Source organism: Triplophysa rosa, linkage group LG24 (genome assembly GCF_024868665.1).
Source record: "Triplophysa rosa linkage group LG24, Trosa_1v2, whole genome shotgun sequence".
NCBI lineage: Eukaryota > Metazoa > Chordata > Actinopteri > Cypriniformes > Nemacheilidae > Triplophysa > Triplophysa rosa.
In genome coordinates this window covers 403,726-430,808 of record NC_079913.1, presented here as the reverse complement: position 1 = coordinate 430,808, position 27,083 = coordinate 403,726, and the positions used below count along the sequence as shown (strand labels likewise).

The window sequence follows — 27,083 nt, the reverse complement described above, 5'->3', positions numbered from 1 at the left end:
ATTTACCGACCGTTCTGGTTCTCCCCATGATGCTGACATTCTTCCTTTGCTCCACCTCGCGGGCAAGTGTCCAAGTGGATGTAGCCGCCACCGGAGTCACATTTACTCTGGTGTCATATACAGTACAGCTGCAGTGCTGGAATTAGGTCCGCTGCGCGCTCCCCCTCACCTCGCTCGCGCTCACGCACGCACACTGTCGCGCTCTGTCCTCCTTCTCCATCACTCTGTAGCCAAGGTCAGAGGAAGGAGCTACCAGGCACTTGCTGACTCCTCCTCAACACACACTTTCAAGCAGGCAACAAACACAAACATTGTCTTTCTGGACACACATGTACATTTCTAGGACGCGTGCGCGCGCACGCACGCAGACCGGCACGGAATAGGAGTATTTAAACAATCAAAATGATAATGTTGGTGATTCATATGAGCTGGTTTTATTGTGTCTAGTGTACTGGTCAGTATTAGAGCAGATCTGTTGGCTGATAGTAGTTGGAGAGCAGCCTTAAATGTAATCCCATTTACACAGAGACTTCATAATAAGATTACACACAGAGAATGAGGGGGTAGAGAGAGGAGAGAGGAGAGTGGAGGAATTACAAGGGAACCTGGAGAAGAAGACCTTGAACTACAACACTTAGACTGCAATACTTGATCTTGAGCTCCTATTAAAGAAAGACGGCGTAATGTCTCCCCCTAGTGGTTGTTATCACACATTACAGAGCCCAGTTTGGGGCCTCCAACCATGAAGATCCTGTTGTGTGTTTAAAGAAACAGTTAACCCAAAAATGAAATAATGTCGAATTATGTCATAATTTACTCTTCTTTGTGTCATATAATTTATTGAAAATAAAAACAAGATGTTTCGTCACAATTCGTTTTTTTATTTAAAAAAATGCCAGAATTGTAATATTTCTAGGTTTCTTTAAGTAATGACCCTCTCCTTTAAAAGGCTGACAAAATAAACTTTTACCTCTTTCACTTATTTTCTACTAGGGAAAAGGACTAGTAATATTAATGCACAAATGTTTTGCATAAAAAAATGAGAATATCCGCTCCTGATGAGGCAACAAGAAATAGCCAGCCTAGCCTGAGACATAAGTTAAACTATAATTTTTTTTTTTAAATGCTTCAGTATGCTTCGTCCCAACTTCATGTTGCAATAGCACATAACAATATAGAAAAGAAAATTGTGTCTAAATATTTCATGTGATGTGATGTGATGTGATCAATGGACTTCATGAGAAACGTGACCCACAAATTTGTTTAAAAAACAGTTCCAGCTTTAATTTGACATCATACATGATTTGTTAGTTTTGTTTTTTTACAGAAGTGCAACTGTCCTTCATCTTCCTCAGGTGCTTTTCATGCATTTTGCTGAAAAGGATAAATAAAAAAGTCAGTAGTTTCCAAATCAGGTTGTTATTAGAAATAAATTCATTCTTTACTAAAGCATGTCACATCACAAGGTTTAATGTTGTGTGCAAATAGAAGAATAATGACCTGTAATGCCCGTCCTCTGGTCTCTATGGGCAGCAGGGCAACGCCCACAGCACAAATAACACAAACCACAGCAAACGGAGACAAGGCCAGAATTACAGACTTGGACATCAGCACCTAACACACATGCAAACCAAGGAGATGCAATCATTCACAGGTCATGTCAATATTTGAAACAAACACAGGGAATGTATACAGGCAAACGCGTGTACACAGAGCACCTGTGCAATGAATGGCGCGATCATTCCCCCGATTCGACTGAAGGAAGTGCAAAATCCCATTCCTATTGAGCGGACGGATGTCGGATAAACCTGCAAAACACACCGAAGTGAACTTCCAGTGGCATAGTTACATTTCAATGTCTTTAGTCAACCTGCCTTAAGGATCTCACCTCTGCTGTATAAATATAGACCACATTAAAATTCATAGCGACCACAGAACGGAGAAGGAAGAGCAGTATGGTAAATCCAAACCTGTAGGGATAGATGCACATGAGTGGCTGCACTTCTAACACGTGACCACACGAGGGCCACATGATGTTTAAAATCTTTGTAAATTGATTGCACAGTAGACAACAACACATCCTTTCTGCAGTCTATAATATGCTGGCACAAATTTGAAGTATGCAAAAGAGTACACTAAATGGGATGTTGTATCCCACAATGCACTGGGCTCCACCTAACTTGCGTACATTTACATATAACTTCACTTGCATGTGCGATTCATTTCAAATGATTTTCTAGACGATTCAAAAAGTCACACTCACATTGTTGTGCAGATATTGACAAGCATGAAGAAAACAGCACACAGCAGCAACAGTATGCACATGCTCGGCTTTCTTCCGAACACATTTAACAGGCAAATATTCAGAGGGATGACTGCAGGGAAAGCAAACAGGCACAAACATTAGGATCTCTAGCTAACGGCGGACCGGCAAGAGGTCAAAGGTCACTCACGTGCCACCTCGCCCAGAGCGCTGATGAGGAGCGTCTGGTAGTCGGCCATGTTAAAGGGAATACAGAAGCACAGCGCCTCCTCCTGGTCGTGTTTGATCTGGTGCTCCTGATCTGCATCCGTCACACACAGCAGGTTCTTCTCAAGTAACTCTGAGCCGCTGAGGACTGAACCATAATAGGAGAAAGAGGCCACAAACCTGAGGACAAACACAACAGGGTGTCATATATTTAACATACGGCCAACAGTACAGTCGTTAGACACGGGAACGAGCAAGAAAAAGTGTGTTAGGCCCTACCATGTGTACCACAGCAACAGAGAGGTTCTTCTAAACGCAGGGCCGATCAAAGTGCTGGCATGTCCTCGTTCTGTCTAAATGCAAACCGTCCTGTTAGTTGTGTAGTGTCTTGTATATGACACAAATGCATTAATACATAAATGTAAAGGCATATACTGCCTACTGCCCGGGTGCAAGGATACTTCCTACTTTCAAACATACTTTACTCTTCAGGCATCTTAAACTGTTCATATATTTTGATAAAAAGTGCTATTTTGAGAAGAAAAGCAAAACGTTTTGGTTTGAAAATCTGATTGGACGAACCATGTTCAAGACCACACACACACACACACATTAGAGGAATTCTCTATAAATAAACCAAATCTACAACTAGTTATACACGGTTTCAGCTGCAACAACATAAACAAACGTTATAGTTCAACCAAAAATGAAAATTCTGTCATCATTTCCTCACCCTCTTGTCATTTCACACCTGTAAGAGTTTCTTATTTCTGCAGAACACAAAAGAAGATATTTTGAAGAATGTTGATAACTGAACAGCGATGGCAGCCATTGACCTCTATTGTGTGGACACCAAACCAATGCAAGTGAATGGCTGCCACCAGTGTTCGGTCAACAACTTCTTCAGAATATCTTCTTTTGTGTTCCGCCGAAGAAAGAAAGAAACTCGTACAGGTTTGACATGACAAGAGGGCGAGGAAATGATGACAGAATTTTCATTTTTGGGTGAACTGTCCCTTTAACTTCTGGTAGACCTCCGCAAAAAAATCAATAACTGTCCAGTAGTTTTAATGTAATTTAATACAATTGATAAACAGTAAAATATTAATCTAAATGAATATAGATATAAATGAAATGATATTATAATTGGTTATAATATTAAAAGCAAACACAGACCGGAAGTTAACTTGGGCCCAGGTGTGTGCATCCACTGAAACAGTCTATACAAACAGATCTGTTCAGAATTTTCTGTTACACGTACGTGCATCATTTGGCAAACTATCAGTATAATCAGGGATTCTTTGTGATTTCTTTGAAAGAGGTTTGAAATATAAAGCCCGTGGTTATGTGTTATTCACAATATTACAGGTGCTGTAAAGGAAAATACCACTGCCGGCTCCCTCAGTTCTCCTTCAGGTAGTGTTGCACCATTCATAGTAGCAATCCATTGAAGTGTAGACATGGCTCCCTTGATGTTACCCGCCGACACCTGGAACCGCGCTGACTCGGGAATCAACTAAAAGAGAGCGAGAAGGGACCATTTAAAAATAGTATACTTACACATTTGGGTAAATGACGTCGTGTTCTCAAGAAATCAAAGCCCTGACCTTGAAGCGGTGAGTGCAACGTTGAGTTGATTATATAAAACTCACCAAGAAGAGTCCAATGAGTATGAGGCTGGGGATGATGGAGAAACGGATCATCCAACGCCAGCCCATAGTTGGCACTACAGTCATACCGAGAATGATGATGAGCATAGATCCCAACATCCAGAAGATCTGTCAACAATCACAGGTCAAAACGCGAAACCGTGAGGCCGGTATGAAGATTGTTCTACTAGTCTGTACTCACCGAGGCAAGAGGCAGCAGAGATGCTCTGTATTTGGCTGGAATGAATTCTGTCTTGAGGACAAACCTGTGGGAGGAAATAACAGCGAGGGCTCGTAAAAACAGTAATGGTGCTAATAAACGCCAATTGCTTGTGATGTTCCTCATTTGTACCGTACGTCGCTTTTGTCAATTTAAACCTCACCCTTGAGATGTGGCCGCCACTCCACAGCCGACCATACAGCGCAGGAAGATGAACCAGCCGTATGATGGAGCGAATGAAGTAAGCAGAGAAAAATATGAAGCCCACACAAAGCCACCAAACACCACCTGTCAGCAGAAACACAAGGGTTGGTTATACCCTAAAATCCCATTCTAACATTTGTGAGTCAAGTGTGGCGTCTGACCTTCCAGCGTCCGTATCGATCGGCAATATAACCACTGAGAACTCCGCAAACCATAAAACCCAGAAACACCATCTAAACACGAAACAAAGCTGTCAACATTTGAAAACCTATTTAGAAAGGTATTTAAACATAGAATAAGACACACGTGAAAAAATCTAAACAAAACTAGTTTGACATTCCTGTTCTATAAAAATTCAAGCCATAATAAAATAAAGTGGCCTGATTGGATGAGCTCCTCACCGTGGAGACCAAAGCCACCTGCCAATCCTCCAGACGCCACTCGCAGCGGATCTCGGGAGAAACCACAGCCAACAACATGATCTCCATCGCCTCCACTATCTAAACACACACACACACACGAGTTTAATAGAAGATGTGACCGGCGACAACACAGACACACACAAACACAAACACACAACCTTCTTCTTACATTGGCACTGCCCATGATGACAAAAAGCATAATGTGGAAGCGTCCAAAGTCTATGCTCTCGACCGCCTCCTCCACAGTGAAACATCTGGGTTCTGTGGGGGCTACAGAGGACAGGGGTGAAAAACAACTCATGGTCTTCTCACGTGAGGATTGATGTTATTATTCCTATGACCCTCACCTCTGACCTCTGGAGCTTCTGCAGCTTGTCCAGCTTCTGCGGGTGTGTTATTGCTGGGGTCGGTGCTGGTCTCTCCCAATTCCACTTCCTGAAGGTGGATGGCATTGACCAGCTGGGTGTTCATGGAAGATGATCGCCTTAACGCCATCCTTTCGGACGTTTCTTCGCTCTGTTAGTTTGGAGAAGCTGGATTGATATTAACAAAGATCAGCAAAAACTCAAAAGCGTATTGCCATCCAATGGTAAGACTGCCTACTGTAGGATCACTGTATGTGAATATATGCTAAGCATTCGGTATCTCAAACCATGTAAAAACCTGAATCTAAACATGCTTCATGGTATTTTTAATGTACTATACTTTGAATTTGTTGGAATATTCTTATCATTCATAACAACTCAGAATACCAAGGTGTTACCTACATACTTTGTTTTGTGTGTATTGTAACTTATTTTTTAAGTACGAATACATAGTGGTGATAAAATAACTCTACTTACTACAACATCGGATCATCAAACGCGATTCTTCATCGTGTTATTGTGTTTTCATCGCATCTCGTTCGGTTATAAACTTGTATGCTGTATTTTTCGCAAGCGCGCAAAAGTTCCCGTATGTTGGCGTTGCCAAGACTTTATGGACGCGATTTATGCAAAACACCGAACGCAGATTTCAATCCTTAACATCCATTAGTTACATACTCCTGGTACTAAAATCCCTTCATACAGATATTCAAATGCCCTTTTAAAAAGCCTCCTCAGGTCCTCTACGCGCCTATAGAACGCGTCCAGTTCACCTGCCGGCAGGTAAATAACGTCACTCAACTTCGGAGCGCGAGGGGCAAGGCTTCGTTTTAAAGGGCCATCCAAACGTGTTTTAAGACAGCACGCCCAAAATAGTTTCTTTGCTGTGTATATAAAGGATCGAGGGCCGGATTCCAGTTTTCTTCTCAGGGAGCGCCTAAAAGGAGACAAACAGGTTTTAATGAGAAACCTTCCTGTACCTGACACAGCCTACATCTGTGGAGTTTAGAATTTCATTTGATTCTTATGTAGCTTTTGTGTCGTTTTATTTGGGTTGATAAGTCCTATATTCTGTGCGTAATGTGATGAAAGAAACCATGTAGAAACAATGCAAATGATGTTGTTTCTCAACCTGTTTGGCAAGAGTTGCAAGTGACGTGGCAGGTTTTACCTAAAGGGGGCGTGGCCAACATATTCGCATCAGTGACATTCAAAGTAACGAGTTGAATCTCTCCCTGCCAGGGACTGCACGGCCTGCTGAAAAACCAATAGAAGTTCTAATGGTTTCCATGACAAAAACCATCCAAATCATTGGCTTTATGTAGTGTGTTTTAAGCCTTATTCCAGTAAGATTGAATGTTGTTCTTTTGGTTCCCATCACCTGATAACATCCCTCCAGTAAACAAACACATTACCAGAAGAGACCCACGGAGTCCATTATAGTTTCCATTTAAACCAATACAATTCCCATTATAACCATAAAGTCCATTAGAAGGATGGTTTCTATTGTTTTTACCAATCGTTTTTTTAATTATTTGTCAATTATTTGACCAGACAAACCACCTGCAACCTGCACTGTGGCATTAAAAAAGATGGAAATAATCGACGGCACGTTGTTTATTGTTTAATTTACACAACAATATAGAGACATTAAACATCAAATACTGGGATGCAGTTTGCAGAGACCAAGAGAGAGAGAGGAAAAATAAACAAGACCGAATGAAATAAAACAATATTTTCAACAATAATTCAACATCCGTACATTTTCAGATATTTAAAATAACTTAGAATGTAAAAATGAACTTTTTGATGACATCCTCTATGGCACTGACATAGATGAGGTATAATATTGCATACACACACACACCCTCTCATTCGGTAAATCTCAGAGTTGTATAATTGCTATAAATGTGATTAAAACCTGTTAAGTGCTGTAAGGTTTTGATGGTTACACGCAAAACATCCCACAAGCAGTCACACACGCACACAGAGTGTGTTGAGTAGCACCATGTTCGTCAAATGATTCATAAATGCGGATAAAAACAAAAACAGGACAAAACATTTCAAAGGAATTCCCAGTTGGTCTTTGCACAGTGGGAGAAGGGTGGTCTACCAATGATACTCGCCCTCTTACTGGTCATCAGTGGACTAGATATTGAATATTTAAATATGGAGAAATGTCCATTCACATATTAATACTCTTTCTACATGATATATTTTCATCATAAATATTGATTTTCAAAAAATATTATTCAGGTTTATAAATAAATACTGTAAAATGATTTTGATGGTTTCTCTGTGCTTTCACCATTGGTGTAGAGTCTCACGAACCTTTACATAGTAGTCTTTCATAGTAGGCTAAATTCTATCAAGCTTGTTTGTCACATTTTTCATTTTTTAAGACTAATAGCATGCCCATCAAGACAAGTAAACAAAGGAGAAATGAAGCAAAATCCATCACTTCACATGCGTTCTAATTTAAGGCCTGCCAGGCACCTTATACAAGAAATAAAAAAGATTAAAAATAAGAAAAAGAAAGGAACATTTAAGTTTGTTTGCGATTACTTAATAAGAATAATAGTAAAAACTTCTTTTTAAAGAGATCTCGCTCTTTTTTTATGGACTTTTAAAAGATTAAAATCATGTTCAGGTCTGGAAGGTTTACACTCAAACTTCCCTGATATTGCAGGTGATTGTGGAAACAAAATGGGAAAAAACAGATTAAAAATGAAACGAATCTAAAAAGGTAAACCCAAAACATAAGACAAAGAAGTAGGTTAGAAGAAATGAACGAAAATAAAAAGAGAAAAGGCCTTTAACCCTATAGCACATACAGCTCTTTGCAAATCCACATGACCATATACATTAAAATACATATGAATTACCAAGCTGATGAACTATATGCTTCAACAGTGATTTGGTCTTTTTTTAAATGTCCCATAGCAACACTTTTCCAACATCTTTAATACATAATACTTTCAGAACAGTAAAAAATAAATACAATCTAATATGCTTAACATATAATCTAACAGATTGTGCTCAATGGGTCGATACATCGATATGCAATATATATTTGTATTATAATATCTTTTATATAATTACCGTTTCTCTCATTTCCACAATAAACTCTGAAACTGATTGACTTCCACCATGATACGAATGTGCAAAGTTGAACATGTGCGAAATAAAAATCTGTAAACCGAGAAGCGACACGCCAGTCATTTCCACAAAAAGACACAGCAGATAGATTAGAATGGACGAAAGAATGGGGACAGCAATCCTAATCTTTTCCCTGGAGATGCTTGTTGTTGATCTGCCCCATAACAAAACCTACCAGATCACTAACACAGAGCAACTTCAGTCCCAACAAAACCCTTCTGCAGAGACACCATACCCGGAGCTCGTGCCACAGACCATCTCACTCCGTCAGCCATTACTGATAACAGTGACAACAGGAAAGAGACTGAAAATACAGCCACAAAAGAAGATAAGCTTGCCGTTCCCGTATGCGTGGCATCCCGATGGAGGCCAGAAATGATGTTTAGCACCAGAGGAGGTCCGGAGTCCCATTTGAAGGAAGCACTTTGACGGACATGAAACTGAACGAGATGAATTTTCACATCGGCAACAGTCAGCACGAAGTCTTAAAGAGTCACAGCTCCCAGCATGCAATTTGAAAGCCCTGTATGCGGGTCAATCTTTCATCTAAACGGGTCTGAACGAGAGCTGTATGTGTGGAGTCGTACAGTTGTTTTAACTGGATTGAAGTTTATATTCTGCACGTATGTCTTGGCGATATCAGGACGCCTTTGTGTGAAACAGACCAGCCGTACTTGAAGTGTCAAATTTTGGTTAGAGTTCGAGTAAAAGCAGCTGCGTGAGGATTTATGTGGGATGCTAACAGCTGCAACAGGAAGTCACCCAGGACCGGGGTTTGAGGGGTCTTTCTCAACTGTGGTAACCCACAACGGTGGCCTGTTTTTGAGAAAGTCTCTGCAATTCTTCCCTGATGGCCTTGATGAGGGAAGCTGAGGATTGAGGGGGTGGAGACCGTTCCTCGGAGGCGACGTACCCTGGACTGGGGGTTTCCAAGTGGGTCTGGGGTGTGCTGGGGTCCTGCAGTGATGTCCTGGGCATCTGGAATACAGGTGAGGAGGAATATTCCGGGAATGTCAATATCTGTGGGATAAGAAGAGACGAGATTGAATCCCATTCCAAATGAATATCACATATAATGTTATCCTGAGACATTGTGTGTGCATCGTCGACTTACAGCCTCCCGGTTGGACCCTGGTCTTGTGATCTCATCATCTGAGCGATACTGGGCCCAACTCGATCCGGAGGGTCCGGATACACTACGGCCAACACCCGGATACAATCCAATCCGACTTGACAAACCCACCTGTGTTAGCTGATGCAACTGTGCACCTATACACACAACACATTGCAATTATAACACAAACACGTACAACAAATATGAAATGACTTGGTACTCCACACTATCACCTGTGCTGCCCCCTACTGGTCGAGGCCGAGAAGATGATGGGAGTTCTTCTCCATACTGCCCCCTGCTGGAGTAACCAGGATCAGACTGCATGTCTGCCGGCACCAGATAGCCCAGGCCTTGCGCCTCCCTATGAATTATGCAAACAATCTGCTGAGTAAATATTAGATCTGACACTTAATCAATCTGTAGTGATTATACAAACATCTTTAACGTGCGTTAAATAAATGTTGAAGTTATTACCCCAAGCTTCTCTGTGTTTACGTACTTGAACTTTTTTATTTGTGTAATAAGTTCACAGTCTTTCTTTTTCAGAACGTGGACCAAAAATATTGATGCTTTACCTCCGATCGATCTTGTTTGGTTATTCGAAATAAGTGGATCTCAACCTTTTTGACTTCGACACCCCCCATTGTCCACAACAATATTTCAAGACCCTCCCAATTTATTCCCAACAAAATATCCCACAGCTTGACATAACTAAGATAAATAAATAAACACAAAAATTGCATTAAAGCTTATTTTAAATCATTTGAAGTCATCTTAAGACCCCTTGGAGGCTTGTTGAGGTCCCTTGGCTAAGAAACACTGTTGTTAAAAACTAACCCGAACCCATCTCACCTCTGCAGTAAGCCCTGGACCGACGTAGGAGACATTCCTAACTCCGCATACCTCTATAAAGCAGAGAAATACATCATTTCATCACATCACACCCAATATCAGCATCACAACATATATTTAAAGGAATCTGTAGAGGTCACAACGTACCTCACTCACTGGAATAGCTTTGTTCTATAGTTACTAAATACGTCCACTTCCCTACTATATAGTATACATAAAACAGTATGCAAACTGGGTAGTATGCATCATATTTATAATACGTCTCTCTAGTGTATATTTGCTATCCCACAAGACTAGCGTAGAGAAGCTGTCAAATTCCTAAACGACCCGCATACTAACCAGTACATACTACATTGAATACAAAATGAAATTCAGAACATGCAGCGACTCACCGCAGAGAAAGGACTGTGTGCAGGGGCTGCTGGGTAAGAGGAGGATCCCCATTGGCGTGCAGGGCGTGAGGACGGGCTAGAAGGTTGACCGGGAATGATTCCTCCAGCGACTGCAGTGACGCCGGTGAACGTCAAAGGGGCGGGGCTTCCTTGAGAGGAGGGCGAGACGAGAGCAAAGGCGTCATCCAATAAGGAGTGCATCTGCTGCCGGGCCTCTTCGATGGTTGGCTGAGGGAGGACGTAGGCGGGCGGGGCAGGGGCGGGGCCAGAAGGCGGAGATCCGGGGTCTAAAAACACCTCATCGGTCGGGGAGGGGCTACCTGCATCTGGGAGCTGGTCTGCATCAGACTATAGGAACAGAAACGTTTGTGAGTTTGTGTTTTTGGTCCGTGAAAGCATGTGTGACTGTGTGTGTCCTACCACATATGCCACATTATTGACCCCGGGGTACTTCCTGTATGTGGCGTCCCCATCGCTAATGAGGCGATCTTTGTCTCTCAGACTTCCGCTGCCACTATAATTCTGTCTCTGCCTTTGTCTGGGAGAGCGTCGACCTCTTGCACTACTCATACACGTAGAAGAAAACACATAAACGTGAGGTTAAGTGCAGCTTTATTTCATGTGATGGTGTGTGTCCTGTTGAAACAGAGAGTTGGGCGGTACATACTGAAAAGACTCCATTTTAATTGGACGGGATCTTTTTGTTGCTGACCTCTTGCGTGGCTCGCCGCACGACGACGGTGTGCGTTCATGCGGATGCAGAATCTTGTGGATCTGCTCCTGGGCTTGCTGATAAACACGCTGCTGCTCGGTGCTGTCACCGAACGCAGCCATGATGTCCTCCATGGAAGGAAAATCATAGTGACCCTTTCTCTTGGCACGCAGGCGGATCTTATTGCGATGGTGCTCTATCTCAGATTTGTGCCTTAAGGCCACCTGGATCTACATCAACGTATAACGTTTGAATAATCATAAATGTCTTCTCAAGAAGTACATGAAATAAAAAAGGACCTTTTCATGATACTGACCTCACTGTTGACCTTTGACCCATCAGACAACATCTCTGTAAGGCTGGGACTCAGGGCTTGGTTGTGCGGATGAGAGGGCGGGCTCGGCATGGGCTGCATGGCGATAAGCTGGATCTTATTAGATACCCTGCGCGTTCCATCAGACGAACCGCGAGAGAGACGGTCGACGTGCTCAAATATGGAGGAGGAGGACAATTGCTCGTCTGCACCACTTCCAGGCTGTGCACCTGAAGATCAAAAGTGGAAAGCGTTTGCAACATATAACCAATGTATATGCAAGTGCAACATTAATAAAAGAGCTTACCTAGTTTGTTTTTAGCTGAGAGGTTATAATTGAGGAAAAGAGAGAGAAAGAAACAGATCAGAGTGTTTTTCACTATATACAGAGTCATATTTACTCTGGGGTCCAAAAGTGAAAGACCGCAAGGAATGACATAAAATGTTTTTCTTTGAAATATTCCTGTATATTTACAGGTTGAAAATTTGACATGTACCGTATGTATATAATATGTACAGTATGTGTTTTATTGTCATATGGTACCATGCTTGCTCTTGCGATGCTGGGGTTTGCTGTCACTCGGTGTCACGGCAGCTCTCGTGCTCTCCTCCGCTGATTCTCTTCCACTGGATGCTTCACTTCCTAATGAATCGCCATCAGACGGAGACAATCTGACAAACACGCATTAGTTTCGTAAGTTAAAACCTTTCATACATGTGCTCAAACACAATCCACAAGACTTCATCGCAGACAGTTCCCTACCTCCCTCTCCTCCGAGCAGAACGTGAAGCTTTCGTGGACGAACTCTTCGATTTGGGTGTGTTCAATTCTCCGCCCTCGGAGGGCGTGGCCTCTTTAACCGAAGGCGGGAGAGGGGCGGGTTCTTGAATTACCATGATGTAGTCCTTACTGTGCTGACCCAGATGAAGCTTAGCGAAATCAAAGCCTTTTACACTGGGGGGCTGCAACTAGAGGAATTATACACGACGGTAACTATAATACAATAGCAAAAACGCATAATAGGCACAACTGGCTGTCACGAAGTAGTCTAGTCTTCTCTAAAAGCCCTTAACACAGGGCAAAACAGAGTACAGTTACAGTCCAAACCTCCTTCACATGTTGTATCTATGAGTGGCCTACTCGCACCACACACACACACACACACACACACACACACACACACACACACACACAGTCACACTCCGCAAACTGTTGTCTGTGATTCCAACCTTCTGTCTCTGCTGGATGGTGCTCATAGCGTCTGGCTGAAATTCCAGTTTCTCAGAGCGACAAAGCTTCCAATAGAGGATGATGATGATGAGGATGACCACCAGCACCGGAAACACAACCCCCACGATGAGCCACACGTTACTGGGCTGCGTCTCAGAGGGAGGCAATGACAGCTTCTCCACAGCTAAGACGCACAGGAGATATCAGATACAAATGTTCTGCTAATAATTTAAAAACAACATTTACATTATGATTTTAAAACGTTTAGCAATGATAATTGCTCGTTTAACATGCAAGAACGTTTTGACAACGTCTTGACAACGTCTTTACAACATTTGACAAAGTCTTTACAAAATATAAAAAAAAAATTAAAAAAAATTGACAACGTCTTTACAACATTTTCTGTTAGCTGTGTGGAATAAAACAGCTTTTTCTGGACTACTGACATGACAGGAGACATGAGTGTGAGTTTACATCATTTTAAAACCTTTTTTTAGTTTTGGTATAAAACAAACTTTTCACTTCCTCTTTCTCAGCTCACTTTTGTGTGAAATGAAAACGAATACACGTAAGACTCACGTGTGGCCAGTATTCCATGTACCCGGTAACCCAGTGCAATAGCAGCTCTCTGCAGGTTGAGTCTGTTGAGCAGGGAGGCAGTGGCCTGGGCCGGCAGCCTCTCTCCCGGCTCCGCCTCTACGAAATACACCAGCTCCAGGGGGTAGTCCGGCCCATCCAGACGAGATGTCAGCACGATCTGAGACAAACCAGCATAGAGATCCATTTACAACACAGCAGTGTGGAAAGCCATTCAAAACGATGTGTTTTAATGTGTACCTGTACACTGCTGTTGCCGATACTGGTAGCTCTTTTCCAGCGTCGATTACCAACCCCTATTCCAAGTCCTTCTCCAACCAACAGGGCCAGTCGCCTCTCCATCCTGGCCTGGAAGGTTCTTTCATTCACACGCTGGTCCAATACACCCAATAACACTACAGCACAGAAAGTATGATTTCCATTAGCATTTTATTAAGGTATACAGACACAAAAGAAAACTTGACACATCACTGACCTGTTTTCACCCAGGATGAGCGTAACAGGTGGGACACGTTCAGCTCAGGGTAATGAAAAGCTGGAAGAGAAAAAAAAGTGAGATCATTTTAGTGCTAAAGAAAGTATGTAATAATACAGACAGAGTCGGAATGTTTCTGAATCTATAAGTGAGTATATACAGACTTACGTTCAGCGATCTGCAGGGTAGGAAAACCGAGGTAGAAGCTGAACTCCACCGCGCTGAGCTGCCTCATGTGGGCACTCACATCTGCTCCCGTCAGGTAACCCTGGGAATCACGCACAGCAAAGGTGATGTCCACCGGTGCTTTTTGCTGACGCTGACCCTTAGGAAGGCTACTGGTAATATTCACAATCTAAACAAAACATTGATCTAGCATTATTATAACACAAAAAACAAATACAGAGGTGTAGGGAGGGGAGGTTACAGTAGTTTTGCTGACGAGCATCTCATGGGAGGAACTGAACAGATTAATGTAATGTACATACAGCATTAAAAGCCTTTCATGTTTTATTTTTAATGTGCCTCTGGCACATCGTGTCTCTAAGGGGCATACGCACATGTACGGTGAAAGTCCCATTTTCCTGCGAACGCTTGCGTGCTTCCGCGTACGCCATGAGCAGCCCTTTCTCCACACGCTCGCTGAAGCTACAGAGACGCACGTCCACGTGACTCGGTACAAACTGCAGCACTGCAGGACAAACACGCTTATATAACACATGTGTAACATGCATTAACGTATAGACTAAACAAAGCATCAATTATTCTCAATTCATCTTAAAACATGATCAAATAATGTCTTCAGATCAAAAGAATGAAATGATGTATTAACCTGATTTCTGACAACATTCTGTTGGTTATTTTTTTGTATTATTATTTATGTCATTATTGGTCAATGTTTATCCCACCTGTGTGAACCTGATGTTTATAATCGGACACTGCGTATATGGGGGTGGCGGATAGAATGGTAGAAGAGGAGGAGCTGTGTGCTGATTGGCGGAGGGAATTGATGACTGACACCGCAGTGTACACCAACGGACCAGAGACTGTCCGGAAGATGAAATTGGGCGGGGGTTTGAGGACCTGGATGAATTGTACAGATATTAGTAATCTAAGTGAGAGTTGATTTGACAGGAACCACTTGTTTTTCCTTTGAATTTATAGGATAAACTCACCTGTAGCTCGACCGAGCGGTTGAACTCGCGTCTGAGAATCTCTCGCACATGTGCTTTGGCAAACGACACTGAAGACCCGCTAGGCATGCCTGCAGGGGTCACAGAGGTTTTTGATCTTTGTTATACATTTTATGTCCTGGGGTCTGCTTAAAATGTGAGTCAAAGTCATTATTTAGTTTCTCGTGAATCATCGTTTTCAAGTCTCCCTCTGGCCCTAAAATTTAAACAGGCCATTTTTGCTGCTTTTGCATTTTGGGTGTAACAGTATCTATCCTACTTTCTCCAAACTACTCACTCACTCACTCACTCACTCACTCACTCACTCACTCACTCACTCACTCACTCACTCACTCACTCACTCACTTAAATGATGAAACTATCCACTTGATTTCTCATTATACTTTATGACTACTTTATTTTGATATGATGAAATAATGATGAAATAAAAATACAATCTTACCCACTCTGACGAGATACATGTCTGGTTTGGTGATGTTGCAGAAGTACTGTCGAGGTGCAATGGACAGTGGAATTCTGGGAGTTGTAGGCAGTGAACTTTTGGTTGAGATGCTGGTGGGTCTGGTTGTAGTCGTGGTTTTAACTGTTGTGGTTCTGACTGTAGTTTTGGTGGTATGAGGTTTTGCAGCAGGGGGCTTGAACGTGACTGCTTGTATTATCGGAGACTCTGGGGTGTCCGGTGGAGGTTGGGCGGTTGGCACTGGTGGCCGAGTTCTGCTCACGTGGGATGTGGGTACATAAGGAACCTCCTTCTCCGGGGTTAAGGGGACTTCAGGGGGTGGTTGAGTATCAGTGGGAGTGGCTGATGTGGGCTTAGTGGGTTTTTGGGGCAGAGATGGACTAGGTCGCGGAGAGGTCCAGTCGACATGATCCGCCCCTTTTTCCAAAATGGCAGTGGGAGTGTGGGTGGGTCCAATGGTGTGGGTGGGCGTAATGTGAGGGTGGGCATAATGCGTCTTATTCCTCGCAATACTAGCATTCTCTTTGGCTTGCAATGTGTTGTAATACTCCAGACTGTTCATGTCTGGAAGCAGCATCTCGGTTGGCTCAATAGGATAAAGCTCCGCCCAGTCAAAATCAAAGTCATCGTCTGTAAATCTTGTATGTATTGAGTCAGGATCCAACGGGAGGCGGGGAATAGTGGAATGGGCCGTCCTTAAGTTACCAGCAAACTTAACGGTCGCGCTGGGTTGGAGGTCTCTGGATGAAAGAGGAAGGACCGGACGAGAGGGAAATGCCGTGTTGTAGCTGACAGCGCCATCGTCGTCGCTGTCATATGGATCGTATCCGTGTGTGGGGAGGGTGGTGACGAGCGAAAGCTCCTCCCCTTCAGATCCCATGAAGGTAAGAGTTTCCAAATAGTCTCCGGAACCCCAGTCTACCTCCGCAGAGTGGACGGGATACAAGTCTTCATGTGCCACAATGGTCGGAGGGGCAGGCGTAGCTGGTCTTTCGTCGCGGAAAGGAGGCATCTGGCTAGGCGTCAGAAGATCGGGTGGCCGTAACAGCAGGTGAATGCCCTGAGCCCCATCTCCTAAGTCACCCGACCCCTCGGTGCCAAGGGGAGGGGTGGGGTCTATGCTGGAGGCACTGTGATGGCGACCAGGAGATTTGGCACCTGGTGAGGTGTGAGGCGGACGTCTGGTTCTTTCCGAGCGCTGAGATGAGGAAGATAATGGTGATGAAGATAAGGCAGGAAGTGAATGTGTTCTCGCTGGATGTTGATTGAGGTTTCTTCTGAACATGTGGGGTGGGAGGTCCACTTGAAAATTAAAGCAGAATAGGAAATGTGGAAAATGCTTTAAAATGTGGTATGATGAAAAACTATCAAAGTGCAGACAAATGTAATACATGCGAAGAGTAGAAAGGCAGACCGTGACTTGATTTATCGAGTCATGCGTCCAGATACAAAACATGATGGCACAATGCTTAGGGGTTCTGAAAGGTTGACATGGCAACGCTACACGTTACATGCCTAAGTAAAACCGCATAAAACATGATCAATAGAAGTAGAGCGTGCCTTTTTACCGACATTCTAAAAGCTAGAACATAGCGCAGACTGCACTGGATGTTTAATCTTAAAAATAGTTTGGCCAAGGACAAGGCTTTTAAACATACAGCCATTATACCAACCGGCCTATTATGGTTTAGAAGAACCTAAAACTGTAACAGCTAAACTATAAACCACATTAGTCACCTTACTGTCACAGTAAATGCATAACGTTCTTCCTAATTTAAACAAGCAGGGGGTCATATGGTGCTTGATTCGTTGGCACTGTGAGCCATTGTGGTTGGAACAGAGGGTTTGTGGGTAATGAGGCTGATTGAACGGCACTGTGGGAGAGCATGAGAGTACAGGACAGCTGAGCGGCATTAGTAGGCCAGTGTGTCATTCTGGCTGAAGACAGACATCATTGACGTTTAAAGACATTATTTTACATCTGTTAAGTGAGTCATAATGATGCTTTTTGATTGCAAATCAAACTCAAATGAAATATTTCTGGAGCTGTGTGCCAGCTATTGTTTGGCAAATGATAGTAGCTAATTCACGCAAAAGGATTTTACAGTCGAATAGTAAAATTAGGGTTATTAAATATACAATAATAAGAAAAACCAACATAACACCCTACAGTCTCCCGTCTGACAGCCTATTTTGCAAAAAACATCAAGATAATAATGAATCTGCTTGCGATTAAAAATAAATAATGAATAAATACACTTATTAAGCATTTATAACATATATATATATGCGAGTTAAAAATGGCTCACTATTTGGCAGGTATTTCGTAGAATCCCCTTTTTATTCATGCAGTTATAAGTGCTTTATATTAATCATTAGTGAACACATTTATAAATGCTTTACAAAGCGTAACTTAATGTGAAGTGTTACCGTAATTTCTTTTGCTTGTTTTCATAAAAAATCTACAGGGGCTCTATTCTTGCGGATGTGTACCGGAAGTTAAGTTTGGGCCACAGAAGCGTGCATGCGCAGTAACGTTTGTTTATGTTGCTTTGAAAACATCTATAAAATGATAAAAGTCCGTTTTTGAATGTGAGGTCACATTTGTCATGTATCACTATTTTACAACAGCTTTAAACATGGATCATCCCAATCAAAACGGTCAGATGACACCAGCCAAAAACAGCTTAGCTATGAAGGTTCTGGCGTACAGTATGTGTGTTGAAATCGTAGGATGAACCGCTCTAGGGAATAGCACATGAAATAACTTCAGTAATTGACTTCTGTCGTAGTTAACTATCAGAGTTTTCCCAACGGGGAACGCAACTTCACACGGGGGGAATCACACACATACGTGTACGCACGCACATAAAGGACACGCGTAATGTATCAACGTGCATTCCTGTGAATGGATCTGTGGCGTGGTCAGGCAAGGTGTTTCCATGGTGATACTGCATGTGTGCGTGCCGGCTGCTTCATCAGTATGCTACAGATACAGCGGAGAGCTCGCAGGCATTTCTCACACCGACAGAATCAGCTCGCGCGGGCACGTATACCGACTGACACAGATTCGCCAAGAAATGAATAAACGAGAAAACAGGAACGATGGTGTCTATGAATAGCAGCACATTATTACAGATTGCGTTGATGTTACTAAATCCAATCATCAATGCCTCACCATCAGATACCAGAGAGAGAGAGAGGAGCTTCTACTCGGACTCTAAGCATAGACACACAGAGATCAATGGTCTTAATGGAGGGCTTGTTACACCATAGGACACATTTCCATCTCAGCGGTGAGGAGCACCACAAGGGAGTGCGACTCCTAATGAACCCCATAATGGTCGACTGTGTTCGGCCGAGTATCTGATTTAAGGGAAGCGTGTGAAAGTTGCATCTTCCCTTTAAGAATGTATCGAGATGCTTTCATCCATCTGTCTGGGTTATGTGAGTGTACGTATGAGTGTATAACAGATCTATCTATGTGTGTGTGTGTGTGTGCGCGTGTGACCAGTGTTAATCACCCAGGCCTGCTGTCAGCTAAATACAACCACAGCACATCTCGAGTACTGAGCGACTAGCCAAAGAAAAAAGAAACTACCACTACACCCAACATTTCTGCTGTGTGACATTATGTTTCATTCTCAACATGTCATTTCAAGGCCATATCAATGTTAGAAGTCAGATCACATCTCTATTTTCTCCAGAAAGAAATTGATGCTAAGGGTAGATGTGCTTGGACTTGAAATTGTCTGTCTCTCTCTCTCACTCACACACACACACACACACACACACACAGCAATGCTGATATCTGAAATAACCATAACACAAGCCGCGGAAAAAAAACATTTCAAAGACCATTTTCAGTTTCTCTCAATTTACTGTTTATAGGTGTGTGTTTAGGTAAAATGCTCATTTTGGTTTCATTCTGTGAACTACTACCAATATTTCAAATAGAAATATTGTTTCTATTCGCATTTATTTGCAGAAAATGAAAACTGGAGAAACAGGTTAGAATAACAGAAAAGATGCTCTGTATTTCTTCAGGCCTCAAATACTGCACCGAAAACAAGTTCATATTCACTTTTGTTTTGGGGAAAAGTTCAGCAAATGACTTTGTTCCTCCTGAGGTTTGATTTTGGTGAAATTCAACAGACACTGGACCGGAATGGCCACAGCACATCTAGAAATGATGAATAAATGATCATTTGGAATGGTCTCTTAATTTAGTGACAAAAACAGCTGAAATTAAATGAGACATTTCACAAAATATTTCCTCAACATCCAAAGTGAATTAAACAATGCTGTGTACTTTGGAACTGACAGGAAACTATCCAAATCTGTTTATCAGCTAAGTGGGCACGATATTTGGCAGATGGAGAGATATCAAAATGGCAAAATGGCCAATGTTCTTCACACCACCAGAAACACATAATCTTTACTTGGAAAGCATTCAAGCACACAAAGCATCGTGATTCCCATTCAGCTCTCCACAGACGTCATTCGCACAAACTAAGGCTCGCCCGTGCATACGCCTACTGTCGCTCTCATGCGTAAATCAACTGTAAAAAAGACTTCTTTTGAAAATGATGACACTCTTTAAGAAAAATGTCACTCAAGAGCCCACTAGTCAAAGAAATACAAGCAAAAATGTGTTTGAAGGAGCACAAGCAGATATCTTTCTACACATACCAGGCACAGGTGTGCTGAACATCACCATGAACACCAGCAGCATCCCAGCCACCAGCAGAAGAGCGCAACATCCCAGCAGAGGCCGCGAGCTCTTCAGGACCATCCTTGAACGTGAGCTCTCCATTTCGCTTGTTTCTTATTCAAGACATGCCATCTGACTCTGACAAAATTTCCCTTGGATGGCCACAGGTCTTCCTGCTTGGTATCCTTCCATTTTTATACATTGCTATAAGGAGGAACAAACATTTTGTTAGAGGACAAGGTTATAACTATACAACCATACCATGATTTTATAGTATAAGTGAAGTAAAGTAAGCTTGGTTTTTTGTGGTGGATTGATTGCCATTTGTATTATTATTATAGTTTTAGGACAAATATCATGGTCAAACTTTGAATGCTATAGTATAGTATATATACTATGGTCTTTGTACAAATATCCCAACTTAACTAGGATCTATCTATCTATCTATGGTGTTAATTGTTCCTCTGTCAGTGATTTCATTCATTTAATTGGCATGCTAAGCTATAATGCAAACTCACTACACACATACCGGTGGGAATTGAGGTTATTATGGATTATTCCCAGGTATCATGTCAAACAGGTATAGAGATAATGAGCAGAGGTGATATGAATCTGATACATCAACTAGCCTAACGTTACTACAAAAGGGCGGATATGTGACAGATTAAGCGCGTGAACCGGGTCAAATCACATGTAGGTTACCGGCGGCTTTTCTCACGTTCAGCAAACCTCAGACCACATATATGCATGCAATAATATGTGAATGGTGTAGTGACATGCAAAGCGACAGAAGGTGAATGGCACCTTATATCGGTGTGAATTTCGTTACCTGTCATGTTGAGATGCGCGCGCCCCTCACACACCCGTTCTCATGATGACAAATACGGCCAAAAACATACAATATCGACGTAAATCAAAGAGATTTCAAATTAAACGAATTAAATCAACACTGCCGTATGCATGCGTACACTTCACAAATAAAACGACCCCCGGTCTTCATTCGTCGTATGTTGACAGCTGCTCATATAAACGGCGCCCAGAGGTTTATTTCCAGTATCCGGTTAAATGTGAATGTCCAAAAAAGGTCACAACGGCACGGCGTCTTGCTTTCCCCATGCACGGCCCTTTTGCCAACATCCCTCTGCAAACACACTGGATAAATGCACAGCATGAATACGTGGGCTTCTGAAATGCTTTTAAAATGTCATTCTAAAATAAATATTCTTGCAACGCATGTCTATTGCCTGGGAGTAAAATACACCAAAGATGATAAATAGGCTGTCCTGTAGTGATATCTGCAGAGAGAGAGAGACAGAAGACCCACCCCTTGCATTTATTCATAAGAATTGTGAAGAATGAGTGAGCCACGGTCATTGGCTACCAGCAAGATCACTCAACAACCCAGGCTAGAAGAGCCGAAATGCTTTTTTATTTCTTCAATTCAAACATTTATATTTACGCATTTGGCAGCGTTTATCCAAAGCGACTTCATTCTCATTCTGTAAAGAGTTATTATTTTGCGTTTTTCTTTATATTCATAAATGCAAATACCTTTGTTTTTGGTTTGGACCTATACCTAACAAGACTATTTTATATTCATTGACATAATTAAAAAAGACATTAAGCCATTTTATTTTCATTGTCGTTAGTTAGTCGTTAGATAAATGTAGACAATATTTTAAAACCCAAACCCTGACTGTTTCTTTTATATGTATTATTATTGCAGTCTATTATATGTATTATTTGTTTTGTTATATATAGTTAAAAAATAATGTTTAAAGATTTTTTAAAGAGTTTAAAGGTCTAGTTTAAACGCTTGGATATGAATGTATGTATTAGTCCGATATTTAAACCAATGTAATAATGATATCAATAATATTAACATTTTGCGGACAAAAAATAAATAATTGAAACTAACCGCAAGTCAAATGTAAATATAACTAGCCCAGTGTCTTCAAATCAATGGCATGACACTTCCGTCGATGAAAACCCTGGCGCCACCTAATGGTAGAAGATTGCAATGATCTCCTGTACGACTGGCTAACAAACAGCTGTTTGCCTAAAAAAATGTGACTTACAAATGTTGAAAAACAGGGAGACGTTTTTATTGGTGGTTATATAAAAATGAAAAAGTGGGCTAAAAGCATGTCATCCCATTAGGTCCCACATTCACTAAAGGCACACCAGACAAATCCAGGCACAAAACCGACATATAAGACAACATTCACAGTATCATATGTTCAGCGGGTAGAACTATTGATACTATATTTGACAGTAATTTATTTTTGCTCAAAATAAATCATAAGCACTTAAAAGTCGAAGATGTAGATGTAAATTTACTGGAGGTGAAAGACGGGTCTACTTAAAAAGTACAGAATATGCTTTTTTCATAATAGTATACCTATTGTAGGTTGTTCAAAACAGATTTTATTTATTGAAGAGTCTCTTGAGAATGATTTCACTTGTGCACATGATTCAATGGCAAGTTTGTATCCGAATGCAAACAATCCAAAAACACGGTAACTATGAATTTCAATGTCTGTTCTCAAGTCTGTAAACTCTGTGTGTGTGTGTGTGTTGTGTCACTGTGCAGCCTTGCTCTCCACATCATTAACAGACACGAAGCGTGGCCGTCTGCGGACTTTTCTTTTTGTGTTGTGTTTGGGGTTCCTTTGATACATATCTGCAAAAAGAGAAGTGATACTAAGAAGCCAGTAAAGAAATTCTGTTTCCCATACGTCTGCTTATCACAACACGCAGTATAATGTGTGTACCTTGAAAACTGACAAAGTAATGTCTGTTGCCCTTAATGACAGTGACCTCCGCAGTACTATCCTCCACATAAGCCTTCTCCAGCTCTCTAGACGTGACAGACGTCACTCGTTGTTTATCATCCTAGAAAATGAAGAGTCAGTGTTGAAACAAAAACAGCGAGAGCGCTTTTTCAACGTGTTCTCAAAAACAAACAGCTCTCAGATTACACCGAGTGTAGCTGTGCAACCCCGTCTCACCGGTTTGCCATACTCGATCCAATTCTCATGATCTCCTTTATAGTACCAAACCCACTCTGTTGTCAAGATGTAGTGGTTGGGTTTGGAGACCGAAGAAACCGTTGAGAGTCGGCGCACAGGGTCCTGATTCCTGGTCATGGACAGAAGATCCACCGGCCTTGAACCTGGACTGATTCCAGAGAGTAGAATGGACCGAGATTAAATGCTCAAATGTTTGACTGTCTGAGATAATGTTCTTGTCTGATACGTGTAGTGAAGATGTGCATTAGTACCGACCTGTGCTCATTCTTGGGGTCACAGAAAGCTCTTTCTATTTCCTCCATATTTCTCAAATCTCTCCAAGATTTCCCGTCGTTAACCTCCCACTTATATGGAAGATTAAAGTGGACAAGGACACACTGGTCTAAAGCAATAAAAAACAACTTGACTGCTGTAAACAGGGAAGGAGAACAGAATTAAGGACGGAGAATAAAAATATACAGTAGGAACCAACCCTGAAACTTGCATTTTCCTCTGATGAAGTGAAGACAGATTTCATTCTTCTCTGTTTGAGCGACTGGATTGAGCCCGGGCTCAGATATCACTTCTAAAACGCACATGCCAGGTCAGCAGATATAGTTACCGATATATTACCAATAAGTCATCGCTGATGGTAGGTTGGAGAAGGAATAAAATTGTATCTATATTAATCATTTACAAACTATTTTATTCAGCATAAGTAGTATTACGTTTGAAAATGTATGTTCATATATTGTAATAATGGCCATGGTTGCATAGTAATAATCATAATTACATTATTCCACTTAATTCATGGCTACTCAAATAATAGACGAATAAATACCTTTTTGAAGAATACAATAAAAAAACTTTGATTATATTTTTATGCGACACAGCAAACAACAGAATGCTGTGATTGACCAGTCAGAAATAAGTCTTCTAAAAACATGGAATAAGTGAAAGCTTGCTTTTTTTTTTTTAATAAATGCATATAGAGTATGTGTTCTTAGCCGCCTACCATTCTGAAGCGTCTGTAAATTCAGCCGGTGAACATTCTGGTAGATGTAGGGCAGGTCATGGATGAGGTCACCACCGAGACCCCGCTCCTCCAGCATCCTGCGGCTGTGCTCGTCGATGCTGTGCTGCCGTTTGCACTTCGGGCCGAACAGACAGGCGTCTTGAACAAAGTGCTGACAAATATGCACCTTAGTGCAGCGCTCCATAAAGGTACAGGCCCCGAAAAGCCCAGTGCCTTTATTGTAGTGAGCACAAACCTGTGTGTACACAGCACGAGGTGGGGATGAATACTAGCCAGGGAAAGTGAGAGTGTGCAAAATCCCATGTCACTCGTGCAATTCAATAATATGTGAGAATACTAAAAACACTTCTACATGAAACCAGTGTGCACAGAGCTCACAGGAAAAAAGACTTTACCTCTTGGGTAACTGGACATTCCCCACTTTCATCAACAGGCATTTTTCTCTTTTTCTTTTGATTTTTTTGTTTTGTTTTTCTTTTCTTTTTAATTATGTCCAAACCCAAGGCGATGACACAAACGCAGAATCATCGATCAACTCTTCATTCTGAACACACAGGACTGAAGAGCACAATTCTTCTCAAATGCGGCTTTTGTTTATTTCTTTGCCATCATTAACATACTGATTGTGGGTGGATGAGGTGGAACATCTTTGGCTCGATTTGTCTTGTTTTTTTTTTTAGAAAATCTGAATTATCAGATTGCTCCATATCCCGGGCACCACGCAGAAAACAAGTTCCTTTACGGACTAAGTTATAAAGAAAAGACTTTTCAATGACCTGGCACTATGACATTCTATATTTGGGTGTGACCAGTCGCTGACTCAAGCTCAAAGAAATGACGTTTAGCTTTGTGGTTACACGAGCTCTCATCTACCCTGAAAACATCTGGTAACTGAGGGCACAGTGAAACGGAGAAGGACGTTTCATACGGCAGGCGAGGGACCTGGAATGCAGAAATATTCCAATCATAGCGTGAGTTTGGCTCCGGGTAGAAATTTAGTTGTGAGAAAGGAGTTGTAGGTATGCATTTTGTCTTCTCGTTTGCATTTCCTCACCTCTGGCAGAAGGGTCGGGTCATTTTGAAGCAGAAGCAGGAAGAGGTCATCCTCGTTCAGTTCGTGAAGTGTACACTCTCGCAGCAGGGGGTAGTTATGCTTGGACTGAATATTATGAGAAAACTTGCACGCCTTTCTGAAAAACACACCAGCCTGTTTAACAGTTCTTAAGTTACTGTATTATGATGGCAGATCAATAACAGTCAATAACAATCAAGTTAATGTAACAATTATGGCTTCTACCTTTAACAAATACATAATAAAAAAATCGTTTAAATAAAAGAAGCAAAGGAAAAGACTATCTAAAGTCAATGGTTGGGTACTTTTAACCATTTAATATACTGATTAGTTTTATATTTTTACAACCAAGATGTCACACTTTTGTCATAGTTGTGATGACTTGTTATTTTGAATTTTATAAATGAACTAATTAATTAAATTTTTGATGTACTTTAAAACATTTTAAATGAATTATACTTATTTTAAAATGAGAAAACAGTCATAATAAAACTGAGTGGGCGTGTCCCAACTTTTTAGTAGAGACTTTCCTCTGGAAACGTAAAAGATGTTAAACACGTAAGATCTATAAAGCTATACTAAAACTAAATTGTAGCTAAACTAAGGAATCTTAATATTGTCAATGTTACACATTGTTATATGTCCCCTAAAAAGACTCGATAACTAACAAAATAGATTGTAAACATTATTCTTTCTAAATATAGCTACCGTGCATGTCCTTTTATGGACTCGAATACATTATACGTTTTATTTTGCCAATATAACGGAGGAAAAAATGACAATGGATTTTTCGGCTCTCATCCTTACCTTCCCTTCCCATATCTGCAATTCCCGTAAACGAAATACTTGCATAGATGTAAATCCTGGCATTGGTAACATTCATTCTGGGAGTATTTCTTGCAAAGTCGCAGAGATGTTTCGGCCACAACGATGCGTTCAGACTGCGCATCTTCAGCTCTGGGTCTGCTCGCGACAACAGTAAAGCGGGCACATCCTTCAATAATGTACCAAAACGTGTCTTCTGTGATGTCCGCGAAGCTTCTAAAAACTGCCCGGTGGAGTTGCGATAACTCCATGGAGCCTTTATTGCTGCATAAAATGCTGGTCGCATGATGTATGATGGGAGAAAAGCTGGACATTTCTGCGCAGATCTGCGCATCTGTGTACCCGTACGTCTGTGCTGCCGAATCTGCGTTTCGGTCTTTGGTTTGGTTTCTGGCGAAATGAAAGCGGAAACCGCAACGTACCAAGGCTCAAAGCCAAGTACCCAGCGCCAGCTTTTCAAAATAAAAGTCTCACATTCAATTAAATTTTAAGGTATTATAAAACCACAAAGGCGCCAACAGAAGTGAAATATGCAATCAACACAGTAATGTGTACATATTAAAAAGATAAACAATATTAAAACAGACATAGAGTTAT

The 27,083-nt window shown here is 41.6% G+C and overlaps 4 protein-coding genes across 6 annotated transcripts in view; all 4 read right to left on the bottom strand.

Moving 5' to 3' along the window:
* The window catches only part of mical3b (microtubule associated monooxygenase, calponin and LIM domain containing 3b), a 38,500-nt gene extending 38,247 nt beyond the window's left edge, over positions 1-253 (bottom strand). The window contains exon 1 of the mRNA XM_057324873.1: positions 11-253. The gene's annotated coding sequence lies outside the window, so the exon portion shown is untranslated. The remainder of the gene's footprint in view (positions 1-10) is intronic.
* A 626-nt stretch (positions 254-879) lies between these two features.
* svopl (SVOP-like) lies at positions 880-6,269 on the bottom strand. The gene is made up of 16 exons (XM_057324389.1): positions 5,808-6,269; positions 5,313-5,498; positions 5,135-5,235; positions 4,945-5,043; positions 4,705-4,776; positions 4,503-4,627; positions 4,322-4,385; positions 4,123-4,248; positions 3,858-3,986; positions 2,750-2,823; positions 2,454-2,650; positions 2,264-2,375; positions 1,889-1,970; positions 1,719-1,808; positions 1,501-1,614; positions 880-1,374 (listed from the first exon to the last, which is right to left on the bottom strand). The coding sequence occupies exons 2-16, from the start codon at positions 5,458-5,460 to the stop codon at positions 1,363-1,365; spliced, it is 1,545 nt and encodes a 514-aa protein (XP_057180372.1). The 5' UTR covers positions 5,461-5,498; positions 5,808-6,269; the 3' UTR covers positions 880-1,362.
* Positions 6,270-6,929: 660 nt separating this feature from the next.
* si:dkeyp-27e10.3 (UPF0606 protein KIAA1549) lies at positions 6,930-21,851 on the bottom strand. 2 transcript variants are annotated; one of them, XM_057324169.1, is made up of 22 exons: positions 21,372-21,851; positions 20,521-20,746; positions 15,811-17,130; positions 15,351-15,439; positions 15,084-15,258; positions 14,736-14,866; positions 14,344-14,530; positions 14,176-14,235; positions 13,941-14,095; positions 13,683-13,860; positions 13,103-13,287; positions 12,636-12,841; positions 12,417-12,544; positions 12,180-12,194; positions 11,876-12,102; positions 11,515-11,789; positions 11,268-11,409; positions 10,848-11,195; positions 10,456-10,508; positions 9,837-9,964; positions 9,604-9,758; positions 6,930-9,509 (listed from the first exon to the last, which is right to left on the bottom strand). In XM_057324169.1, the coding sequence occupies exons 2-22, from the start codon at positions 20,642-20,644 to the stop codon at positions 9,279-9,281; spliced, it is 4,512 nt and encodes a 1,503-aa protein (XP_057180152.1). In that variant the 5' UTR covers positions 20,645-20,746; positions 21,372-21,851; the 3' UTR covers positions 6,930-9,278. The 2 variants fall into 2 exon arrangements, with proteins under 2 accessions (XP_057180152.1, XP_057180153.1); XM_057324170.1 differs by having other exon boundaries at positions 11,560-11,789; positions 21,372-21,850.
* Positions 21,852-22,625: 774 nt separating this feature from the next.
* parp12b (poly (ADP-ribose) polymerase family, member 12b) lies at positions 22,626-26,910 on the bottom strand. Of its 2 annotated transcripts, XM_057324172.1 has the most exons (8): positions 26,469-26,910; positions 25,644-25,779; positions 24,569-24,824; positions 24,047-24,139; positions 23,830-23,956; positions 23,554-23,722; positions 23,317-23,437; positions 22,626-23,225 (listed from the first exon to the last, which is right to left on the bottom strand). In XM_057324172.1, exons 1-8 carry the CDS (start codon positions 26,798-26,800, stop codon positions 23,125-23,127), a joined length of 1,335 nt encoding a protein of 444 aa, XP_057180155.1. In that variant the 5' UTR covers positions 26,801-26,910; the 3' UTR covers positions 22,626-23,124. The 2 variants fall into 2 exon arrangements, with proteins under 2 accessions (XP_057180155.1, XP_057180156.1); XM_057324173.1 differs by lacking the exon at positions 24,047-24,139 and having other exon boundaries at positions 23,830-23,983.
* Positions 26,911-27,083: the final 173 nt, after the last annotated feature.